We start from the raw sequence: 23,623 nt of genomic DNA, 5'->3' as shown, positions 1-23,623 counted from the left end.
TGAAGTTCCATTTCAATTTAGACAGTATATAAAACATAATATGTAGCATTCTTTACAGAGAAAAGGATTTATCTGATGCCCCTCTGTATACCCAGTATCAACCTCGCTTTATTGTGGCACATGTAAAATTTACTTTGACAACGATTAATTGTATATTCTCATGAAATTATTTTACCTTTTTTCAGAAAGAGAATGTGAACTTCCTAAAATAGATGTACACTTAGTTCCTGATCCCAAGAAAGACCAGTATAAAGTTGGAGAGGTGTTGAAATTCTCCTGCAAACTAGGATTTACAAGAGTTGGACCGAATTCAGTTCAGTGCTACCACTTCGGATTATCTCCTGATGTCCCAACATGTAAAGGTGAATGCTTATCTTACAATTGCTGAAATAAGAATTAGAACTTTGAATACCAAATTTTTTTTTCTTAATTTATTTTGGGCTTCTATTGTGTAATGAATTAAGTCAAAGATTTGCCTGTGAAGGATATGTGTTGGGTACTGAATACCTAAGGTTCAGTTACTTAAGTTAATCTCCATTGTTTCTTGAACGGTGTACTAGAAGTGTTCTTAGACACACAGGTGTTGTCAGTCTTAGTCTACTTTAGGTTTATGTTTCCATAAAGGAATAACTGAGTCTGGATGATTTATAAAAATGTTTTAGGCCGGGCGCGGTGGCTCAAGCCTGTAATCCCAGCACTTTGGGAGGCCGAGACGGGCGGATCACGAGGTCAGGAGATCGAGACCATCCTGGCTAACGCGGTGAAACCCCGTCTCTACTAAAAAAAAAATACAAAAAACTAGCCGGGCGAGGTGGCGGGCGCCTGTAGTCCCAGCTACTCGGGAGGCTGAGGCAGGAGAATGGCATGAACCCGGGAGGCGGAGCTTGCAGTGAGCTGAGATCTGGCCACTGCACTCCAGCCTGGGCGGCAGAGCGAGACTCCGTCTCAAAAAAAAAAAAAAAAAAAAAAAAATGTTTTATTTGGCTCACTGTTCTCATGACTATAAAATTCAAGATTGGGCATCTGCATTCAGTGAGAGCCACAGAATGCTGGTAGAAGGGAAAGAGGAGCCAGTGTGTCCAGAGAACAGATGATGAGAGAGGAAGCAAGAGAGAGAGCAGGGCAGTGACAGGCTCTTTGTAAGAACCAGCTCTTGCAGGAACTAATAGAATGAGAACTCTCCCGGAGTGGGGGCATTCATCTGTTCATGAGAGATCCATACCCATGACCCAAACATCTCCCATTAGGCCCCGCCTGAAACATTTGGGATGAAGTTTCAACATGGGGTTAGAAGTGACATTTAAACCATAGCATGGCTGACAATGGAGGGATTTCTTTGTAAATTTTCATTTTGCCTGAAATGTCAGCATCCATTTTGGACATTTTATATACGTGTGAGCTGTAACTTAAGTTTCACTGAGTGTGTCTAAACAATATTTAAGCAGTTTATATTCAATTCAGTTGCTTGTATTGATTAGTCAAACTTAAAGTATGTTGATCAAATGCTTGCCTCAGTTATGATATTTTTCCAAAATGTTACGACAAAATGTTTCCATGAAATGTAAAAATTAACATGTTTTTCATAACCACATTTGCGAATTGATTTTCTTGCATCTTTAAGATATCTGGAAGTCTGAGTATATTTTAACCTTTTATCATACCTTCAATATGACAATTTAGTATAAGTAATACAATATGAACACGATTCTTCATTGTTTACAATGCTGTAATAAGTTACATAATGAAGAATACATGAATAAAAGAAGAAAGTCTTTCCATTGTACTGAATTTTTATATTGTAAAACAGACAATTTAACCATTATTTACATAGTATTTCTACTATAGAGCAAGTACGGTCATGTGGTCCACCTCCTGAACTCCTCAATGGGAATGTTAAGGAAAAAACGAAAGAAGAATATAGACACAGTGAAGTGGTGGAATATTATTGCAATCCTAGATTTCTACTGAAGGGACCTAATAAAATTCAATGTGTTGATGGAGCGTGGACAGCTTTGCCAGTGTGTATCGGTAATGTATAAAATATTAATATTTAGACTCGTCAAAACTTTTGTATTTTGGATCTAAAACACATAAATCATGTTTTCACAATAAACTTTTTTTGTAAAATTTACATAGAGGAGGAGAGTACCTGTGGAGATATACCTGAACTTGAACATGGCTATTCCGAGCTTTCTTCCCCTCCTTATTACTATGGAGATTCGGTGGAGTTCAATTGCTCAGAATCATTTACAATGATTGGGCACAGATCAATTACGTGTATTCATGGAGTATGGACCCAACTTCCTCAGTGTGTGGGTGAGAATACACCTCTTAAATCAACATTTAATAAAGTTTAATATTTTTATTGTAAAAACAATATTAGCAACTGAATTTTTGAAATTTACAGATATGGCTCAAAATGTTCAATCTTCAATATAATGAAACCAATCTTTCTCATATTGTTTATAATTCAACATGTGTCTAGAGAGAAAAAATAAAGTTAGCAATATAATTTTATGACTCTTTCTGCCTCTGATATCAGTATTGTTTATATTTAAAAGCGTGAAGCAACATTTTACTTATAAAATTGTCATGTGAGGCCAGGGTGGTTGCTCACGCCTATACTCCCAAAACTTTGGGAGGCCAAGGTAAGAAGAATGCTTGAGGCCAAGAGCTAGAGACTGGTGTGAGCAATATAGCAAAAGCCCATCTCTATAAAAAAAATTTGTGTAATTAGTTAGGTGTGGTAGTGCATGCCTGTAATCCAGCTACTCAGGAGGCTGAGGAGGGATGATTGCTTAAGGCCAGGAGTTCGAGATGGCAGTGAGCTTTATTGTGCATTCCAGCCTGGGTGACAGAGTAAGACTCTTTCTTTAAAAAATTAAAATATTAAAAATTTGTCATATGATTAAATATGAGTACTATTACTGAGAAATTATAACTTGTTTTATATAAAATAAAAATATTATTGTTATTATATGGTACTCCTTTTTGGCACTGCAAAGCAAAGAAACAAAGTTAACAAAATATCACTTACTACTCTCCCATAGGATTCTTTTCTCTCTTAAAGCTTCCAAAAGCAATAATTTTTCAGTTTGTTCCATATCAACCAAAATAAGTTAATGTGCTGCAGGGTTGGTGGGCCACAGGCCCTCTATGTCAGTGATATAGCTAAGTGACGTGAGGTAGTCAGGGACTGAGTCAGGACGTAAATCTCACTGATGGACTTCACACTGTAAGTCTCATGTCTTGATTAGCAAGAAGGTAAGGTGATTCACTTACAGTGTGACTTGAGATTTACAATCTTTAAAATCATTTTGACTCCTTGATGACTAACCAGGAGGATCTTGGGGACCCTCATTCACTTTTCTCTAAAACTGAGTTATTTCCTAAATTTTCCTGGGTCCTAATTCTAAGAGTCCTAAATGTCCAGTCGTACTTATTCATCCAATGAAATATCCAATAATATTTTGTATTTCCCAAAGAACAAAAAGTCTTATGATAGATATCTCTAACATTTCAGCGACAGAATGCAGGGCTTATATTTTTAAATAATAGCATTTTGATGCATTTAATCAGGAATAACTTGGTGAAATTTATGATAACTCATAATTTTATGATGCTAATACTATTTACTTTGTAACTATTTTTATGTGATAGTTGGTTTTATTTTTATAATTTGAATTTTCATAAAAATATATTTATTTTATAGCAACAGATCAACTTAAGAAGTGCAAATCACCAAATTCAATTGTAATTGTGGAAAATTTAACAAGCAAGAAGGAATTCGATCATAATTCTACCATGAGATACAGATGTAAAGGAAAAGGAGAACGCCTACACGCAGTCTGCATAAATGGAAGGTGGGATCCGGAAGTGACCTGCTCAAGTAAGCTCTTATTTTGTTTTCAGAAAAGTATTCTTTCTCATTTGGAAAAGTATTATATATGTGTGTCTTAAAAACTTTAACTATTTATTATTACAAATGCTCCTGAATAAGGCAGGTAATTTAGAAACTAATGAAAACATTGTTCCTAATACTAACTGTGCCCTGTGAATTAGTTACCTTTAGTATAAAACACACACACACGCCCACACACAAATCAGGCATTTCATGTCATAATTACTGTTGGAGGACCAATGCTTCTCATTCCTTTCCTTGTCAACAAATGTTCCTGTGCCTATACCTCTGTCTATGCCAATAACTACTATGTATCTGTTTGTGTATGTGTGTATTTATGTATGTATCTATATTTATTTCCATTGATTCATTTATTTAATCTATCTCTCTATTCATCTATCTGTTCATCTACCTAATCATCTATTTATCTATTAATTTATTGTTTATCTATATTGAAAAGTTAGTCATATTGACACATACAATTTCACTTGAATAGTGTAGGGTTTATTCCAGTCTTCCCACATTTGATACATGTATTTTGCTCTCCAATTGTGGCGTTCCTTTCCTCACTAGCTTCAGTATTTTTACCAGTATCTGCCAGTCTAGGAAAAACAGAAAGCATTGACAACCAATACAAAAACTAATCTACTATCGACATTTCAATATGTTTAGAGTCCTTAAAGAAGCAAATAATATATACATGCAGTGAAGTGTACATGTTCTACAGATTTTTCTTGAAGTTTTATAGTTTTAGCACTTCTATAGAGCTTTATTAAAATGATCGTATGGTTATTGTCCTTTCTGTTAATGTGATGCATCACCTTTACTGATTTGCCTATGTTAAACCACCTTTACATTCCTTGGATTAAACTCACTTGATCATAGTGAATTATCTTTTTAATGTGCTGTAGGATTTGTTTTCCTAGCATAATGTTGAGGGATTTTGTACCTATGTTCATCAGGGGATTTTGCCTGTAGTTTTCTTTTTGCGTTGTGTCCTTGTCTGGTTTTGGTTTCAGAGTAATGTTGGGCCACTACAATGAGTTAGAGAAATGATCTCTTAAAAGTTTTGGAGTCATTTTAGAAGAGTCGGTATTAGGTCTTTTAAAATGTTGTTATAATTCAGCAATGAAACCATCGGGTCTTGGATTTTCTTTGATGGGAAACATTTTATTACTGACTTAATCTCTTTCCTCATGATTACTCTGTTCAGACTTTCTATTTCCTCTGAATTAATCTTAGTAGGCTGTGTGTGTCTAGAAATGTATCCATTTCTTCTAGATGATCCAATTTGTTGGTGTATAATTGCTAATAATTGTCTCTCATTATTCTTTATATTTTTGTGATATCAGTTGTAATGTCACCTTTTTCATCTCCAATTGTGTGTTTCTTTAAGCCATCTCTCTCTTTTTTAGTTATTCTGGTTAAAGCTTTGTAAATTTTTTATCATCTTAAAAAAACTATTCTTTCATTGATATTTTGTACTGCTTTGGGGGCTCTACTTTACTCTGATCTTTATGATTTCTATCCTTCTACTAATTTTGGAATTGACTAGTTTGTTCATGTTTTTCTGCTTCTTTGAGGTGTACTAATAAATTGTTTATCTGAGTTCTTTCCATTGTCTTTATGTAGGCAATTATTTCTAAAAACGTCCATCTTACAACTACTTTTGCTGCATCCCATAAGTTTTGCTATGTTTTGTTTCCATTCTCCTTTTCTCAAAATATTTTTAAATTTATTTGAAATGTTTTGACCCTATTATTGTTTCAGAGCATATTGTCTAATTTTCACCTAATTTAAAATTTTCCATAATTCTTCCTATTATTGATTTCTCCTTTCATACCTTTGTTGTCAGAAAAGTGACTTGATATAATTTCTGTCTTCTTGAATATGATAAGACTTGTTTTGTGGCCTAACATATAATATATTCTGAAGAATATTCTGTGTGCATTTGAGAAGAATATGTGTTTTGTTGTTATGTGGAATGTTCTTTATATGTCTGTCCAATCTATTTGGTATAAATCATTGTTCAAGTATAATGTTTCCTTATTGATATTCTGTCTGGATGATCTGTCTCAATGTTGAAAGTAAAATATTGATATCCCCTACTATTACTATGTGGCAGTCCACAACTCCATTCAGATTGCTAAATGTTTCCTTTATATATTTAGTTGCTTTGATGTTAAGTGCATATATAGGTTTCAAATAGTTGCATTATGTTGACAAATTTACCACATTATCATTATATAATAACCTTCTTTGTACCCTTATACAATTTTTCCCATAAGTCTATTTTGTCTGAAATGAGTATAACTACCCCTGTTCTCTTTTAGTTTTTCTTTTTATAGATTTTTCCATGCCTTCACTGCAATCTATGAATGTACCTTACAGTTAAGTAAGCAGTTTATAATTGCGTATTAATTTTTAATTCATTTAGTCATTCTATGCCTTTTGATTATAGAATATATTCCATTCCTATGTAAAGTAATTTTAGATAGGTAAGGATTTATAGTGGCAATTTGTTAATTGTGTTCTGGTTGTTTTTAAAATTCATTGTTTCTTTCTCTCTTGCTTGCTTTGTTCATGGTTTGATGACTTTTGTAGCCATATGCTTAGGATTTTTTCTTTTAATCTTTTGTGTATCTATTAGAGGTTTTGCTTTGTGGCTATCCTTAGGCTTGCATAACATATATTATAAAAGGCTATTTTATGTCGATAGAAACTGAATTTTGATTACATATAAAATCTCTAAATTTTACTCTGCTCCTTCCATGTTTTGTCTTTGATCACATACTTTGCATCTTTCAATCATTGGTATCTCTTAATAAAGTTTGTAGCTTCAGTTGTTCTTAGTACCTTTGCCTTTTAACCTTCATGCTAGCTATATTTACCCATCACCATTACAGTATTAGAGTGTTTGAATTTCATGTTGTACTTACTTTTACCAGTAAGTTTTATACTTTGACAACTTCATCTTACTAATTAGCATCCTCTTCTTTCACCTTCAAGAACTCCTTTTAACATTTCTGGTAAGGCAGAAAAGCGTCCTTATGCTCTCTCAGTTTTTTTTTTTTTTTTTTTTTTTTTTTTATTATACTTTAAGTTCTAGGGTACATGTGCACAATGTGCAAGTTTGTTACATATGTATACATGTGCCATGTTGGTGTGCTGCACCCATTAACTCGTCATTTACATTAGGTATATCTCCTAATGCTATCCCTCCCCCCGACCCCCTCCCCACAACAGGCCCTGGTGTGTGATGTTCGCCTTCCTGTGTTCAAGTGATCTCATTGTTCAATTCCCACCTATGAGTGAGAACATGCGGTGTTCGGTTTTCTGTTCTTGTGATAGTTTGCTGAGAATGATGGTTTCCAACTGCATCCATGTCCCTACAAAGGACACAAACTCATCCTTTTTTATGGCTGCATAGTATTCCATGGTGTATATGTGCCTCATTACCTTAATCCAGTCTGTCACTGATGAACATTTGGGTTGATTCCAAGTCTTTGCTATTGTGAACAGTGCCGCAATAAACATACATGTGCATGTGTCTGTGTAGCAGCATGATTTATGATACTTTGGGTATATACTCAGCAATGGGATGGCTGGGTCAAATGGTATTTCTAGTTCTAGATCCTTGAGGAATCGCCACACTGTTTTCCACAATAGTTGAACTAGTTTACAGTCCCACCAACAGTGTAAAAGTGTTCCTATTTCTCCACATCCTCTCCAGCACCTGTTGTTTCCTGACGTTTTAATGATTGCCATTCTAACTCGTGTGAGATGGTATCTCATTGTGGTTTTGATTTGCATTTCTCTGATGGCCAGTGATGATGAGCATTTTTTCATGTGTCTGGTGGCTGTATGAATGTCTTCTTTTGAGAAATGTCTGTTCGTATCCTTTGCTCACTTTTTGATGGGTTTGTTTGTTTTTTTCCTGTAAATTTGATTGAGTTCTTTTAGGTACTGGATATTAGCCCTTTGTCAGATGAGTAGATTGCAAAAATTTTCTCCCATTCTGTAGGTTGCCTGTTCACTCTGATGATAGTTTATTTTGCTGTGCAGAAGCTCTTTAGTTTAATTAGATCCCATTCATCAATTTTGGCTTTTGTTGCCATTACTTTTGGTGTTTTAAACATGAAGTCCTTGCCCATGCCTATGTCCTGGATGGTATTACCTCGGTTTTCTTCTAGGTTCTTTTATGGTTTTAGGTCTAATATTTAAGTCTCTTATTGATCTTGAATTAATTTTTGTATAAAGAGTAAGGAAAAGATCCAGTTTCAGCTTTTTACTTATCCAGTTTTCCCAGCACCATTTATTAAATAGGGAATCCTTTCCCCATTTCTTGTTTTTGTCAAGTTTGTCAAAGATCAGATGGCTGTAGATGTGTGATATTATTTCTGAGGGCTCTGTTCTGTTCCATTGGTATATATCTCTGTTTTGGTACTAGTACCATGATGTTTTGGTTACTGTAGCCTTGTAGTATAGTTTGAATACAGGTAGCGTGATGCCTCCAGCTTTGTTCTTTTGGCTTAAGATTGTCTTGGCAATGTGGGGTCTTTTTTGGTTCCATGTGAACTTTAAAGCAGTTTTTTCCAATTCTGTGAAGAAAGTCATTGGTAGCTTAATGGGGATGGCAATGAATCTATAAATTACTTTGGGCAGTATGGCTATTTTCACGATATTGATTTTTCCTATCCATGAGCATGGTATGTTCTTCCATTTGTTTGTGTCCTCTTTATTTCACTGAGCAGTGGTTTGTAGTTTTCCTTGAAGAGGTCCTTTACATCCCTTGTACGTTGGATTCCTAGGTATTTTATTCTCTTTGAAGCAATTGTGAATGGGAGTTCATTCATGATTTGGTTCTCTGTTTGTGTGTTATTGATGTATAAGAAGGCTTGTGATTTTTGCACCTTGATTTTGTATCCTGAGACTTTGCTGAAGTTGCTTATCAGCTTAAGGAGATTTTGGGCTGAGACGATGGAGTTTTCTAGATATACAATCATGTCATCTGCAAACAGGGACAATTTGACTTCTTCTTTTCCTAACTGAATACCCGTTATTTCATTCTCTTGCCTAATTGCCCTAACCAGAACTTCCAACACTATGTTGAATAGGAGTGGTGAGAGAGGGCATTCCTGTCTTGTGACAGTTTTCAAAGGGAATGCTTACAGTTTTTGCTCATTCAGTATGATATTGGCTGTGAGTATGCCATAAATGGCTCTTATTATTTTGAGATACATTTCATCAATACTGAATTTATTGAGAGTTTTTAGCATGAAGGGCTGTTGAATTTTGTCAAATGCGTTTTCTGCATCTATTGAGATAATCATGTGATTTTTGTCTTTGGTTCAGTTTATAAGCTGGATTACTTTTATTGATTTGTGTATGTTGAACCAGCCTTGCATCCCAGGGATGAAGCCTACTTGATCATGGTGGATAAGCTTTTTGATGTGCTGCTGGATTCAGTTTGCCAGTATTTTATTGAGGATTTTTGCATCAATGTTCATCAAGGATATTGATCTAAAATTCTCTTTTTTTGTTGTGTCTCTGCCAGGCTTTGGTATCAGGATAATGTTGGCCTCATAAAATGAGTTAGGGAGGATTCCCTGTTTTTCTATTGATTGGAAGAGTTTCAGATGGAATGGTAGCTGTCATCCTTGTACCTCTGGTAGAATTTGACTGTGAATCCCTCTAGCCCTGTACTTATTTTGGTTGCTAGGCTATTAATTATTGCCTCAATTTCAGAGTCTGCTATTGATCTATTCAGGGATTCAACTTTTTCCTGGTTTAATCTTGGGAGAGTGTATGTGTCCTGTAATTTATCCGTTTCTTCTAGGTTTTCTAGTTTATTAGCGTAGAAGTGTTTATAGTATTTTCTGATGGTAGTTTGTATTGCTGTGGGGTTGGTGGTGATATTCCCTTTATCATTTTTTATTGTGTCTAATTGATTCTTCTCTCTTTTCTTCTTTATTAGTATTGATAGCAGTCTATCAATTTTGTTGATCTTTTCAAAAAACCAGCTCCTGGACTCATTGGTTTTTTGAAGGGTTTTTTGTGTCTCTATCTCCTTCAGTTCTGCTCTGTTCTTAGTTATTTCTTGCCTTCTGCTAGCTTTTGAATGTGTTTGCTCTTGCTTCTCTAGTTCTTTTAATTGTGATGTTAGAGTGTCAATTTTAGATCTTTCCTGTGTTCTCTTGTTGGCATTTAGTGCTATAAATTTCTCTCTACACACTGCTTTGAATGTGTCCCAGAGATTCTGGTATGTTGTATCTTTGTTCTCATTGGTTTCAAAGAACATCTTTATTGCTACCTTCATTTCATTATGTACGCTGTAGTCATTCAGCAGCAGGTTGTTCAGTTTCCATGTATTTGAGCAGCTTTGATTGTGTTTCTTAATTCTGAGTTCTAGTTTGATTGCACTGTGGTCTGAGAAACAGTTTGTTATAATTTTTGTTCCTTTACATTTACTGAGGAGTCCTTTACTTCTAATTATGTGGTCAATTTTGGAATAAGTGCGATGTGGTGCTGAGAAGAATGTATATTGTGTTGCTTTGGGGTGGAGAGTTCTGTAGATGTCTATTAGGTCTGCTTGGTGCAGAACTCAGTTCAATTCCTGGATATCCTTGTTAACTTTCTGTCTCGTTGATCTGTCTAAGGTTGACAGTAGGGTGTTAAAGTTTCCCATTATTATTGTGTGGGAGTTTAAGTCTCTTTTTAAGTCTCTAAGGACTTGCTTTATGAATCTGGATGCTCCTGTATTGGGTGCACATATATTTAGGATAGTTAGCTCTTCCTGATGAATTGATCCCTTTACCATTATGTAATGGCCTTCTTCTTTGTCTCTTTTGATCTTTGTTGGTTTAAAGCCTGCTTTATCAGAGACTAGAATTGCAACCCTGTCTTTTTTTTTTTGGTTTTCCTTTACTTGGTAGATCTTCCTCCATCCCTTTATTTTGAGCCTATGTGTGCCTCTGCATGTGAGATGGGTCTCCTGAATACAGCAAACTGATGGGTCTTGACTCTGTATCCAATTTGGCAGTCTGTGTCTTTTAGTCGGACCATTTACCCCATTTACATTTAAGGTTAATATTGTTATGTGTGAACTTGATCCTGTCATTATGATATTAGCTGGTTATTTTGCTCGTTAGTTGATGCAGTTTCTTCCTACCATTGATGGACTTTACATTTTGACATGTTTTTGTAATGACTGGTACCTGTTGTTCCTTTCCATGTTTAGTGCTTCCTTCAGGAACTCTTGTAGGACAGGCCTGGTGGTGGCAAAATCTCTAAGCATTTGCTTGTCTGTAAAGGATTTTATTTCTCCTTCACTTATGAAACTTAGTTTGGTTGGATATGAAATTCTGGGTTGAAAATTCTTTTCTTTAAGAATGTTGAATATTGGCCCCCACTCTCTTCTGGCTTGCAGAGTTTCTGCCGAGAGATCTGCTGTTAGTCTGATGGGCTTCCCTTTGTGGGTAACCCAACCTTTTTCTCTGGCTGCCCTTAACATTTTTTCCTTCTTTTCAACTTTGGTGAATCTGACAATTATGTGTCTTGGAGTTGCTCTTCTTGAGGAGTATCTTGTGGCATTCTCTGTATTTCCTGAATTTGAATGTTATCCTGCCTTGCTAGGTTGGGAAATTTCTCCTGGTTAATATCCTGCAGAGTGTTTTCCAACTTGGTTCCATTCTCCCCGTCACTTTCAGGCACACCAATCAGACATAGATTTGGTCTTTTCACATAATCCCATGTTTCTTGGAGGCTTTGTTCATTTCTTTTTTCTCTTTTTTCTCTAAACTTCTCTTCTCGCTTCATTTCATTCCTTTCTTCTTCAATCTCTGATACTCTTTCTTCCAGTTAATTGAGTCGGTTACTGAAGCTTGTGCATTTGTCACCTAGTTCTCATGTCATGGTTTTCATCTCTATCAGTTCATTTATGGACTTCTCTGCGTTGGTTATTCTAGTTATCCATTCTTTCATTCTTTTTTTAAGGTTTTTAATTTCTTTGTGGTGGGTACATAATTCCTCCTTTAGCTCTGAGAAGTTTGATTGACTGAAGCCTTCTTCTCTCAACTCGTCAAAGTCATTCTCCATCCAGCGTTGTTCCATTGCTGGCGATGAGCTGCATTCCTTTGGAGGGGGAGATGCACTCTGATTTTTTGAATTTCCAGCTTTTCTGCACTGCTTTTTCCCCATCTTTGTGGTTTTATCTGCCATTGGTCTTTGATGATGGTGACATACTGATGGGGTTTGGTGTGGGTGTCCTTTCTGTTTGTTAGCTTTCTTTTTAACAATCAGGACCCTCAGCTGCAGGTCTGTTGGTGTTTGCTTGAGGTCCACTCTAGACCCTGTTTGCCTGGGTATCAGCAGCGGAGGCTGCAGAAGATAGAATATTGCTGAACAGAAAGTGTTGCTGTCTGATTCTTGCTCTGAAGCTTCATCTCAGAGGTGTACCCAGCTGCATGAGGTGTGAGGTTTCGGTCTGCACCTAGTGGAGGATGTCTCCTAGTTAGGCTACTCAGGGGTCAGGGACCCACTTGAGCAGGCAATCTGTCCATTCTCAGATCTCAACCTCTGTGCTGGGAGAACCACTGCTCTCTTCAAAGCTGGCAGACAGGGATATTAACATCTGCAGAGGTTTCTGCTGCTTTTTGTTTAGCTATGCCCTGTCCCCAGAGGTGGAGTCTACAGAGGCAGGCTGGCTTCCATGAGCTGCGGTGGGCTCCACCCAGTTTGAGCTTCCTGGCAACTTTGTTTACCTACTTAAGCCTCAGCAATGTCGGGCACCCCTCTCCCAGCCAATTGCAGCCTTGCAGTTAGATCTCAGACTGCTGTGCTAGCAATGAGGGAGGCTCTGTGGGCATGGAACCCTCCAGCCAGGCATGAGGTATAATCTCCTGGTGTGCCATTTGCTAAGACCCTTGGTAAAGCACAGTATTAGGGTGGTAGTTACCCAATTTTCCAGGTGTTGTGTGTCTCAGCTTCCCTTGGCTAGGAAAAGGAATTCCCTTCCCCCTTGGGCTTCCCAGGTGAGGCAATGCCTCACCCTGCGTCAGCTCTCACTGGTTCGACTGCACCCACTGACCTGCACCGACTGTCTGACACACCCCAGTGAGATTAACCCAGTACCTCAGTTGAAAATGCAAAAATCACCTATCTTCTGTGTTGCTCGTGCTGGGAACTGGAGCCTGGAGCTGTTCCTATTCGGCCATCTTGGGTGCTCCCAGCTTTTTTCAATCTCAGAAAGCCTTTATCACTCCTTTGTTTTTAAGACAGAATAGTGGAATCTAGAATTATTGGTTGGCAGTTATTTTCTTTCAGAATTTTGAGTATATCATTCCACATCCTTATGACCTGCAAGGTTTCTGTTGAGTAATCCACTAATAGTCTTGTGGAAATTCCATTTTATGTAACCATTCACTTTTCATTGGCTTTTTTCAGCACTTCTTCTATATATTTTGATAATTTGATTGTGTTATGTCTTTAAATGACTATCTTTTATTAAACTTACTTGATATCCTTTGAGATTTCTGGATGTCAGTTTCTATTTCTTTCCCAGTTGTTGAAAGTTTTCTATCATTGTTTTTTCGAATATATTTTCTGTATTTTTGTGTCTCTTTCTATTTTTAACATGCTGATAATGCATACATTATTCCACATGGTGATATTTCATCTGAATCTTAAGCTGTCTTCACTTTATTTATTTATTTATTTATTTTGGTTCTCAGATTCGGTGATTCTCAGTAATTTGCCTTCAAGTTCACTAATTCCTTCTTCTACTTCGTCTGATCTGCTGATGAATACCTCTTTAAAACTTTTTCCATTCAGTTATAGTATTCTCAAATTTGTGATTTTTGTTTGGAACTTTAAAAAATACTTTCTACCTCTTTGTTGAAGTAGTTAATTTGTTTTTGCATTGCTCTCTTGGTCTCAGTGAATATCTTTATGACCATTATTTTGAATTCCTTCTTGAGTAAAACACCTATATCCACTTTCCTCAGGTTTCTCAATTTCTGGAGACTCATCTTGTTCTTTTGTTTGGGGTATATTCTCTTATTTCTTTATTTCCTTTAACTCACTGTGTTTCTATCCAATAGATAAGACAATGGCCTTTCTCAGTCTCATCAGACTGGCTTCATATAGGAGAAAGATCTCACTAATTTTTCCAGCCAGAGATTTTCATGTGCCTCTCAAGTCTTTATTCAGACTGCTGTCTCTTAGTTTTGGTGCCCCCCTGGAGGTTAGAATGCACCACATCATTTCAGGACTTGGTACCAATAAGTTAGGAGCCAGGCTGTCTAGATGTAGCTGAAAATACTGAGGACTTGGCTGTATATTTACTTCTTTCTGCTTTCATAGTGAAAGTGAATGTGCATGTTAATCTCCCACTCTCTCTGTATTACACCAAGTAAAGAATCTGTGGCAAATGCCTGTACTAATATTCGGGCTGCATACTCTGATCTTGAAGAGGTAGCTGCTTGAAATGAGTCCATTGTATTATCAGCTTTTTGTATTCTGAGATGTAGGGCCTTTCAGGAATGCAAATATCTATCATCTCCCAGTGTGAGTTTGTTAAGGAGACGATCTCTTGAGTCAGAGCTATAGAAGTAATGACATTTGACTGCATGGCTAAACTTGGTCTGGGAAGAACGGATAAATCTGATTTTATCATTGGGGTGAGACTCATGAAATGCCAAACTTTGGATTTGGCTGCAGGAAGATTGTTGTTTGTTTGCATCATTAGATGCCCTGTGCAAGCTCGCTAGAAGCCGGTTCCTTAAGTAGCCAGTGGAAGTATGTGCCCTAAGCTGTTTCTACAGAGAAATGGAAATTGAACTTTCTCTTCCCTTTTCTGCACTGCTCCAATTTGGCATGGTGCCTGGAGTTTTTACATAGCATTTTAAGACTACCTATTTGCTTTATGATCTATGGAGACTGGTATTTTTCTAATATCATCTGCTGTGAGAATTAAGAGTTTTAAGAGGAGTGCTTTTAGAGGTAACTGTAAAGGTTGCAGCACTTGATGGATGACATAAACCTTTTTGAGGATAAACAGGGAGCTGCATTTTAAAAACTTTTTCTCTGCACTGCTCTTGGGCAATGAAGCTCCTGGAAGTGCTTACAAACCCATAAAAAACTGCCATTTCTTTTTTCTGTGTTCTAGATAGACTCTGAATATATTTTGTGTCTTCTACTCCCAGAACTAAGAGCTTTAGAATACAGTCCCTGAATGAAAGTTGTAAAAGTTAGAGCACTCAAGTTTTGTGTGGACAAACTTGTTCTAAGAGTGATTAATGTACCTGGATTTGTCACTGGGGTGAGCCATGGGAACCAGCTAGAGAAGTGCCTGATGCAAGTTCGTTATAATCCAGACTGCAACTTTTTTAGAATTCAGACTTCAGCCCCTTCTCTGAACTGCTATTAAGGAATGAAATTTCTGGAAGCTCTTCAGCACTTGTATCATACCACTGTTTTTCCTGTGATCTAGAGGGATTCTCATGTGTCTAATCTCCTCTGCTTCCAAAATTAGTGAATTAAAGGCCAAAGAAAAGGAAAGTTAAACTTTGGATGCTTTATGTGAGATCCAAAAACTCCTCTCCACAAGGAGAAATTGGGTTTTTTGAGATTCCTTTTCTAATTGTGTGGTGCAGTGAACAAGGCTGGGGTCCATGCTCCATTGTGTTGTAACTTTTCTTACTTGTTCGATGTGAATGTTTTCTTCCTTGCCTGGTAAGTAGGAGTCCCTTTATTGGTCTTTGATTTTCTTTCAGAAGGAGTTCATTCATGAATAGATATCTGTTTAGGACATTCTTGGATGGAAGAAGAGTCAGGAGCTTCCACTTCTGCCATGTTGCTGACATCACTCCATGCCTAGCTCTTTATTTTACTCCCAGGAAACTAGAGTGTTGCAGGTATCATTAAGTGCTCCTACCGAAGCGAGAGAGAAACCAGTACTTTAGAATGCTCCCCAAAAAGCTAGGATGATAAATACTTAGTTAACTCTTATCTTTCCTCTCCAAGGGAGAAGCAGCCAAAATATATTGGTCTCTGTTTACTTTAGGGGTTTACAGGAGGCTCTGACCTGGTTTCTTGATTTCTCATAAAGGGAATTGGTTCCAGTGTCGTCATTGAATCAGTGTGCCTGTGCGGGGGAGAGTGGTGACTCCTATGTTGCCATCTTGCTGATGTCACTGCCCTCTTTCATACTCAATATTGATCATTTAAAAAATCTTGGTCATTGTTTTTACTTTGTCCTCAATTTTATTAATATTTTCAAAAACCAATTTTAATACCTTTAAATTTTCTCCATTGCTCTCTATTTTTTAGCTTTCTTATATTTTACTGATTTTAGCTTTGTTAATTTTCTCCCTTTTCTGTGTTTCTTTGTCCGTTTTCTCTTCTTCATTGATTTTATTGTTTTCTTCCTTCCAATGATTTCAATTTTAATTTCACTTCTCTCTATCTTAGGGTGAAAAAATGAAAACATGGTCATAAAATATCATACTTTGAAAATATAAAACTTTAAAGCTCCAACCTTTTAAGCACTGCTTTAGCTGTGTTCCAAAATGTTACACATGTCTCTGTGTGTGTGTGTGTGTGTGTGTGTGTATGTTCTGTGTGTTGGGAGACAGAGAGAGAGAGTTCATTTTTATTTGATTTGAAATATTTTCTCATTTGTCTTGTGGTTTGTCTGTTGATGATCAATTATACAGAAGCTTATTGTTTAATTTCAAAATATTTGTTGTATCTAGATAAGTGATTATTTTCTGGTTTCTAGTTTAATGCTGTGTGAAAGAATACTGGGAAATTTTCAATATTTTGAAACACTCAGTTTTTTCATTGCACAGCACATGGTCTACCTTGCTGATGGTTCTATTTACAAATAAAAATATGCATACACACTAAATGTAGAATTAGGTTATACTGGGTCACAATGTTCTTTAAATTTATTTGCCCATCTCACAAATTTGTTAAATAATCTCTTTCTCAATTGCTTACTATCAGAAAATACTTTAAATTAAATAATAATGGTTGCGGTACACATTAAAATCAATGGGATACAGCTGAAACAGAGATCTAGAAGATAGACAGGAACATACACTTAACAAAAATAGAAGGAAAGAATCATTCAAGCATAAATAGTTGATCATTAATCTTAAGAAAAATAAATTGATGAGAATATTGAAAACATATTAAAATATTGAAAAACAGAAATAGGCAAAATACTTTTGATAAATATGAAATACTTTAATTATCATAGGTGAAAAAAGAAAACTTGACATTACCAATAACCTTTAATGAAGTTTTATTCACCCAAACATCTCCATGAATTGATAACAAAATGTCAGACTCTTGAAATCATTGCCATGATTTCCTGGAGTATGCTGACAGAAAGCTTTAGGTGAAGTAGAGCATACACTATAATAGGAGAAAGTAAGATCAAGGGATAATAAAGTGCTGAATGCTGCCAGATGCTTCTAAACTCCCCCGTCAGTCAAGCAGGACATGCTTCATTTTCATATTATGAAAAAATAAGATATTTCTGATGTATCGCAGTTTAACAAGAGCTTAACTGTGAGCTTACAAAGGTATCTTTATATGTGATTATATAGCTAAAGCCAGGCTGTGCAATGCATTAAAGTGGGTGCATAACATCCATTTAAATATCCCTAAACAGTACAGATAAGCTAGAAAATAAAAATTCTATTGGAGTTTCAAGCTTTAAATAGCACACTATAAATACTAATGATTATATTTAATGCTTATATTGGCCAAGTGTCAGTACCAAATTGATTATTAACTAAATATAATTCTACTTCTGGCTAATAAGATTCCATTGGCAGAAAATTTGTGAGGGTTTTAATGCAATCCTAATGTATTTGATCATATATATCAATTTTTATTTAATGCATGTAATTAAGAGGGTGTAATTCTATTAAAACTTTCTAAAGGCTCAAAATAATTGAAATCAATATTACATAAATTATGCAAAATTTGTTAAACAAAAAATATACAAAAAAACTACAAGAAAGTCTATGAGAATACAAGCCAAAAGTTCTATTGTTTAATGTAACTGTTACACAGTTGAAAAGTATAATATCTGCATACAAGAAAATCATAATTAATATGTGATGATTTATGAAACAGTTATTGAATTTTTCTATTGATTCTATTTTAATCATATAAATTGTTATTTTTAAACTAAAAGCCTAATTTTAATATTTTTATGTTTAATTTTTATTATAAAATTAATTATATTTTTAATATTTTTTAGTGGCGCAAATACAATTATGCCCACCTCCACCTCAGATTCCCAATTCTCGCAATATGACAACCACATTGAATTATCAGGATGGAGAAAAAGTATCTCTTCTTTGCCAAGAAAATTATCTAATTAAAGAAGGAGAAGAAATTACATGCCAAGATGGAAGATGGCAGTCAATACCACACTGTGTTGGTCAGTAGTGTGTAATTTGTTTTACATAATTCTTTCAAATGAGGTTAATATTCTCTTGTGCTTCATGTAAACAAGAGAGAAGTTCTTTCTCTATATCTGTTACTTTATCCTGACAAAATAAATTAGGACCTAGGCACATTAATCAATCACCACTCTTTCAGTTTTTTGAACAAAATACAGCCAAATGTTTGGAATATTTTGTAAATATCAGATAACATTTCCATTCATGCATATTTCAATTGTCATGATGAACAAGACATGAATGAAGAGGATTATTGAACAAGAGGATGGTAACATATATATGGTAGAGGAATATATCTTTGCAAGTTTCTAATAAGTTTTTGTTTTTAAATAATTTTATTTGTTCAAATTATACTCACTTTAGAATCCAAAATAGTGTTTGATTTTATATTTCAATTTAAGTATTTTATTTGTTTTTGACCCTTTGATTTTCATTCTTCATTTAGAAAAAATTCCATGTTCACAACCACCTCAGATAGAACATGGAACAATTAATTCATCCAGGTCTTCACAAGAAAGTTATGCACATGGGACTAAATTGAGTTATACTTGTGAATATGGTTTCTGGCTATCTGAAGAAAATGAAATAACATGCTACATGGGAAAATGGAGTTCTCCACCTCAGTGTGAAGGTTAGGACAATATGAATACTCAATTTCTGCTTACAGTAGAATTCATTAAAAATAATCTCTTGTTATCAAATGAGGGGAAAGAATAATTGAGATTACTGACTATATGAAATTATTTATGCATTATGCCATGAAAATACTTTTTGCATGATTGAATCTACTCTATTTATGTTAATTTTATTTGTTCATGAAAGAGTCACTCTTTATTCTGTCATTAAAAAATAATATCTAGTGAAATTAAACTTGTCTGTATTATTCTCATGCTGCCATAAAGGACTGCCCAATAATGGGTAATTTATATATATATAAGTTTAATTGGCTCACTGTTCTGCATGGCTGAGGAGGTCTTAGGAAACTTACAATCATGGTGGTAGGAGAAGCAAACGCATGATGGCAGGAAGGAGAAGTTCTGACCAAAGAGGGAAAAGCCTCTTATAAAACCATTAGATCTCATGAGAACACACTCACTATCCCAAGAACAGAAGCATGGGGATAACTGCTCCCATTATTCAGGTATTTTCTACTAGGTCCCTCACACAAAACGTGGAGATCATGGGAACTACAATTCAAATTGATATTTGGTTGGCGATACAGTCAAATCCTATCATTCCACTGTGTCGCATACCAAGTCTCTTGTCCTCACAATTCAAAACACAATCATGCCTTCCCAACAGTCCGCCAAATCTTAACTTATTCCAGCATTAACTCAAAAGTTCATGCCCAAAGTCTCATCTGAGACAAGGCAAGTTCTTTCTGCCCATGAGCCTGTAAAACCAAAGCAAGCTAGTTATCTCCTAGGTACAATGGGGATATAGACATTGGGTAAATGCTTCCATTCCAAAAGGGAGGAAATGGCTGAAATAAAGTGGCTACATGCCTGATGGAAGTCTGAAATTTAATAGGGCAGTCATTAAACCTTAAAGTTCCAAGATTATCTCCTTTGACTCCATGTCTCACATTCAGGTCATGCCGATGCAAGAGGTGGGCTCCCACAGCCTTGGGCAGATGTGGCTTTGTCCCCCTCCCAGCTGCTTCCATGGGCTTGCATTGAGTGTCTGTGGCTTTTCCAGGAGCACAGTGCAAGCTATCGATAGATCTACCATTCTGGGGTTTCAAAAATTGTGCCCCTGTTTTCACAATTCCACAAGACAGTGCCCCAGTGGGGACTCTGTGTGAGGGCTCTGACCCCATGTTTCCTTTTCTCAATGGCCTACCAGAGGTTCTCCATGTGGGCTCAACCCTGCGGCAAACTTCTGCCTGGACATCCAGGTATTTTCATATATCCTCTGCAACCTAGTTGTAGGTTCCCAAACCTCAATTCTTGACTTGTGTGCACCCACAAGGCCAAGACTACATGTAATCCACCAAGGCTTGGGGTTTTCACCCACTGAGGCAATGGACCAAGCTGCATGTTAGCCCCTTTTAGCCACAGCTGGAGCTGAAGCAGCTGGGATACAGGACACCATGTCCTCAGGCTGCATAGAGCAGCTGGGACCTGATCCAGGTCCATCAAACCATTTTTCCCTCCTAGGCTTCTGGGTCTGTGATGGGTAGGGGTGGCATGAAGGCCTCAGACATGCCCTGGAAATATTTTCCCCATTGTCTTGGTGATTAACATTTGGCTTATTATTTTTACAAATTTCTGCAGCAGGCTTGAATTTCTCTCCAGAAAATGAAGTTTTATTTTCTATTGCATTTACAGGCTGCAAATTTTTCAAACTTTTATGCTGTGCTTCCTCCTGAGCTCTTTGCCACTTAGAAATTTATTCTGCTGTATACCCTAAATCATCTCTCTCAAGTTCAAAGTTCCACAGATCTCTAGGGCAGGGCAATATGCCACTAGTCTCTTAGCGTAACAGAAGTGATCTGTACTCCAGTTTACAACAAGTTCCTCATCTTCATCTGAGACAACCTCATCCTGGACTTCATTGTCCATGTCACTATAAGCATTTTGGTCAAAGCCATTCAGCAAGCCTCTAGGAAGTGCCAAACATTCCCACATCTTCTTGTCTTCTGAGCCCTCCAATTCCCTAGGAAGTCCCAAGCATTTTCACATTCTCCTGTCTCCTTCTGACCCTTCCAAATTGTTCTAACTCCTGCCTGTTATCCAGTTCCAAAGTTGCTTCCACATTTTGGTTATCTTTACAGCAACACCCTACTCTCTGCAGTACCAATTTACTGTATTAGTCTGTTACCATACTGCTCTAAAGAACTACCAAAGACTGCATAATTTATAAAGGAAAGAGGTGTAATTGACTCCCAATTCCACAAGGCTGGGAGGCCTCAGGAAACTCTCAACCATGGTTGAAGGGTAAGCAAACATGTCCTTCTTCACATGATGACAGGAAGGAGAAGTGCAAAGAAAAGACAGAAAAGCTCCTTATGAAACCATCAGATCTCAGGAGAACTCACGCAGTATCGTGAGAACAGCAGCAGAGGAATAATCGCCCTGATGATTCCATTTTCTCCCATCGGGTCCCATCCACAACACATGAGGATTATGACAATTGCAATTCAAGATGAGATTTGAGTGGGGACACACCTAAACCTGTTCTGCAAGTTGTCATGTTTGCTTTGCCATTATGTTTTAAAACTTCTTTTACATTCTTCCCACAATGCCCCTTCTGATTTTCTACAATACATTATGTTTTACCTGGAACCGTTAAACCTCAATATGTATCTTATTATCACTAGTAAGTTTACAGAGGCATTGCTTACCAAGGCATTGAAGATATCTTTCTGAAATATATTGCTACTTTTAGTTTCAAGTCCTTCCTCAGTTGGTGACAGTCGGATAGATAGACAGACACCAGAAGGCTGGTTTTAGGAAACATTTGTGTACTTCTCTGTGATGTCTTAGTAGCTCCTGTATTGTATATTTTCAAATGAAACTACTTAATATAAAAACAGGCACATAAAATTAAATTTCTGAGTTAGTGAAACCTGAATTCATTGTTTTTTTATTTTTTAGGCCTTCCTTGTAAATCTCCACCCGAGATTTCTCATGGTGTTGTAGCTCACACCTCAGACAGTTATCAGTATGGAGAAGAAGTTACGTACAAATGTTCTGAAGGTTTTGGAATTGATGGACCTCCAATTGCAAAATGCTTAGGAGAAAAATGGTCTCGCCCTCCATCATGCATAAGTATGGTGTATTGAGTTTATTATATATACGATAAATATTCTTCATTCAAAGTGTACGTCTTGCCAATAAGAAAGAAAACAGTGACTCTAGAATTTCATAAGGTTTTCTTGAATATTCTAGATTGTTGTGGGAAATTATAAGTCTAGTAATTAAAACATTTGACTTCATAAGCCAAATTGGTTCATTTTCACATCATCTTGTGTGAACTTTAAGCATCCTCTGATGTATAGTCTCAGACTTCTCATCTCTGTTCTTAGGGCACAACTGCCTCTACTCATCAATCTCATCATTCTTCAATCTTCTGTCAGTTTATCAACAATCTCCCTATAAGTATATTTTCTAAAATATTTACAAAATTATTATAAGTATTTCACATTTGACAGGAGCAAAACATTTGGAAATAATACATACAATACATGCATAATTGGTGTATTCCGTTCTCACACTGCTGTAAAGAACTTCCTGAGACTGGGTAATTTATAAGAGAAAAAATTTTAATTGGTCACAGTTTTGCATGGCTGAGGAGGTGTCATGAAACTTACAATTACCATTGAAGGGGAAGCAAGCACCTTCTTCACAAGGTGGCAGGAGAGAGAGGAGTGAGCAAAGGAGGAACTTCCAAACACTTATTAAACCATCAGATCTTGTAAGAACTCACTCACTATTATGAGAACAGCATGTGGGAAACTGCCTCCATGATCCAATCACCTCCCACCAGGTCTCTCTCTCAACACCTGGGGATTATAATTCAAGATGAGATTTGGGTGGGGACACAAAGCCTAACCATATCAGGTGGCAAGTATGGACAAAAAATAATGTGAAACAAAAAATGTGTAATCTCAAGTGCTACGGCTACCAATATCTCTTGGGGCTTCTAATATCCTTCCTATCTTGTATTTTTAATAGATTTAGAAGAATTTAATGTAATTAAGAGAAAGTGGCTAGTGTATTTTCTCAAGTTATAAGAAAAATGTTGTACAGTATTCATTGATTCTATATATCGCTATTATTAGAATACATTACATTCATTGTATATAACCTGTTTTTAAAGATTTACTGAATAAATACATATTTTTCTTATTTCAGAAACAGATTGCCTCAGTTTACCTAGCTTTGAAAATGCCAAACCCATGGGAGAGAAGAAGGATTCATATAAGTCTGGTGAGCAAGTGACTTATACTTGTGCAACAAATTACAAAATGGATGGACCCAGTACTGTAACATGCATTAATAGCAGATGGACAGGAAGGCCAACATGCAGAGGTACTTTGATGAATTTTTAAAATTTATTTATGTAATGCATGGGCCCGGCCCAGTGACTCACACCGGTAATCCCAACACTTTGGGAGGCCAAGGTGAGTGGATCACTTCAGGTCAGGAGTTCAAGACCAGCCTGGCCAGCATGGTGAAAACCCGTCTCTACTAGAAATACAAAAAAATTGCGGGATATGGTGACATACATCTGA

General features: G+C 36.4%; 1 protein-coding gene across 1 annotated transcript in view; it reads left to right on the top strand.

Moving 5' to 3' along the window:
• Positions 1-23,623, top strand: part of CFH (complement factor H) — a 121,845-nt gene that overhangs the window by 87,811 nt on the left and 10,411 nt on the right. Inside the window, exons 12-19 of the mRNA XM_003893363.3 lie at positions 186-362; positions 1,846-2,028; positions 2,137-2,316; positions 3,713-3,889; positions 18,180-18,362; positions 18,830-19,015; positions 21,984-22,157; positions 23,244-23,420. Of these exons, the coding sequence (XP_003893412.3) occupies positions 186-362; positions 1,846-2,028; positions 2,137-2,316; positions 3,713-3,889; positions 18,180-18,362; positions 18,830-19,015; positions 21,984-22,157; positions 23,244-23,420 (1,437 nt within the window). The remainder of the gene's footprint in view (positions 1-185; positions 363-1,845; positions 2,029-2,136; positions 2,317-3,712; positions 3,890-18,179; positions 18,363-18,829; positions 19,016-21,983; positions 22,158-23,243; positions 23,421-23,623) is intronic.

This window comes from Papio anubis, chromosome 1 (assembly GCF_008728515.1).
Source record: "Papio anubis isolate 15944 chromosome 1, Panubis1.0, whole genome shotgun sequence".
Classification (NCBI taxonomy): Eukaryota; Metazoa; Chordata; class Mammalia; order Primates; family Cercopithecidae; genus Papio; species Papio anubis.
The sequence above is the reverse complement of the archived record's forward strand: the minus strand, read 5'-3'. Positions and strand labels throughout refer to the sequence as shown.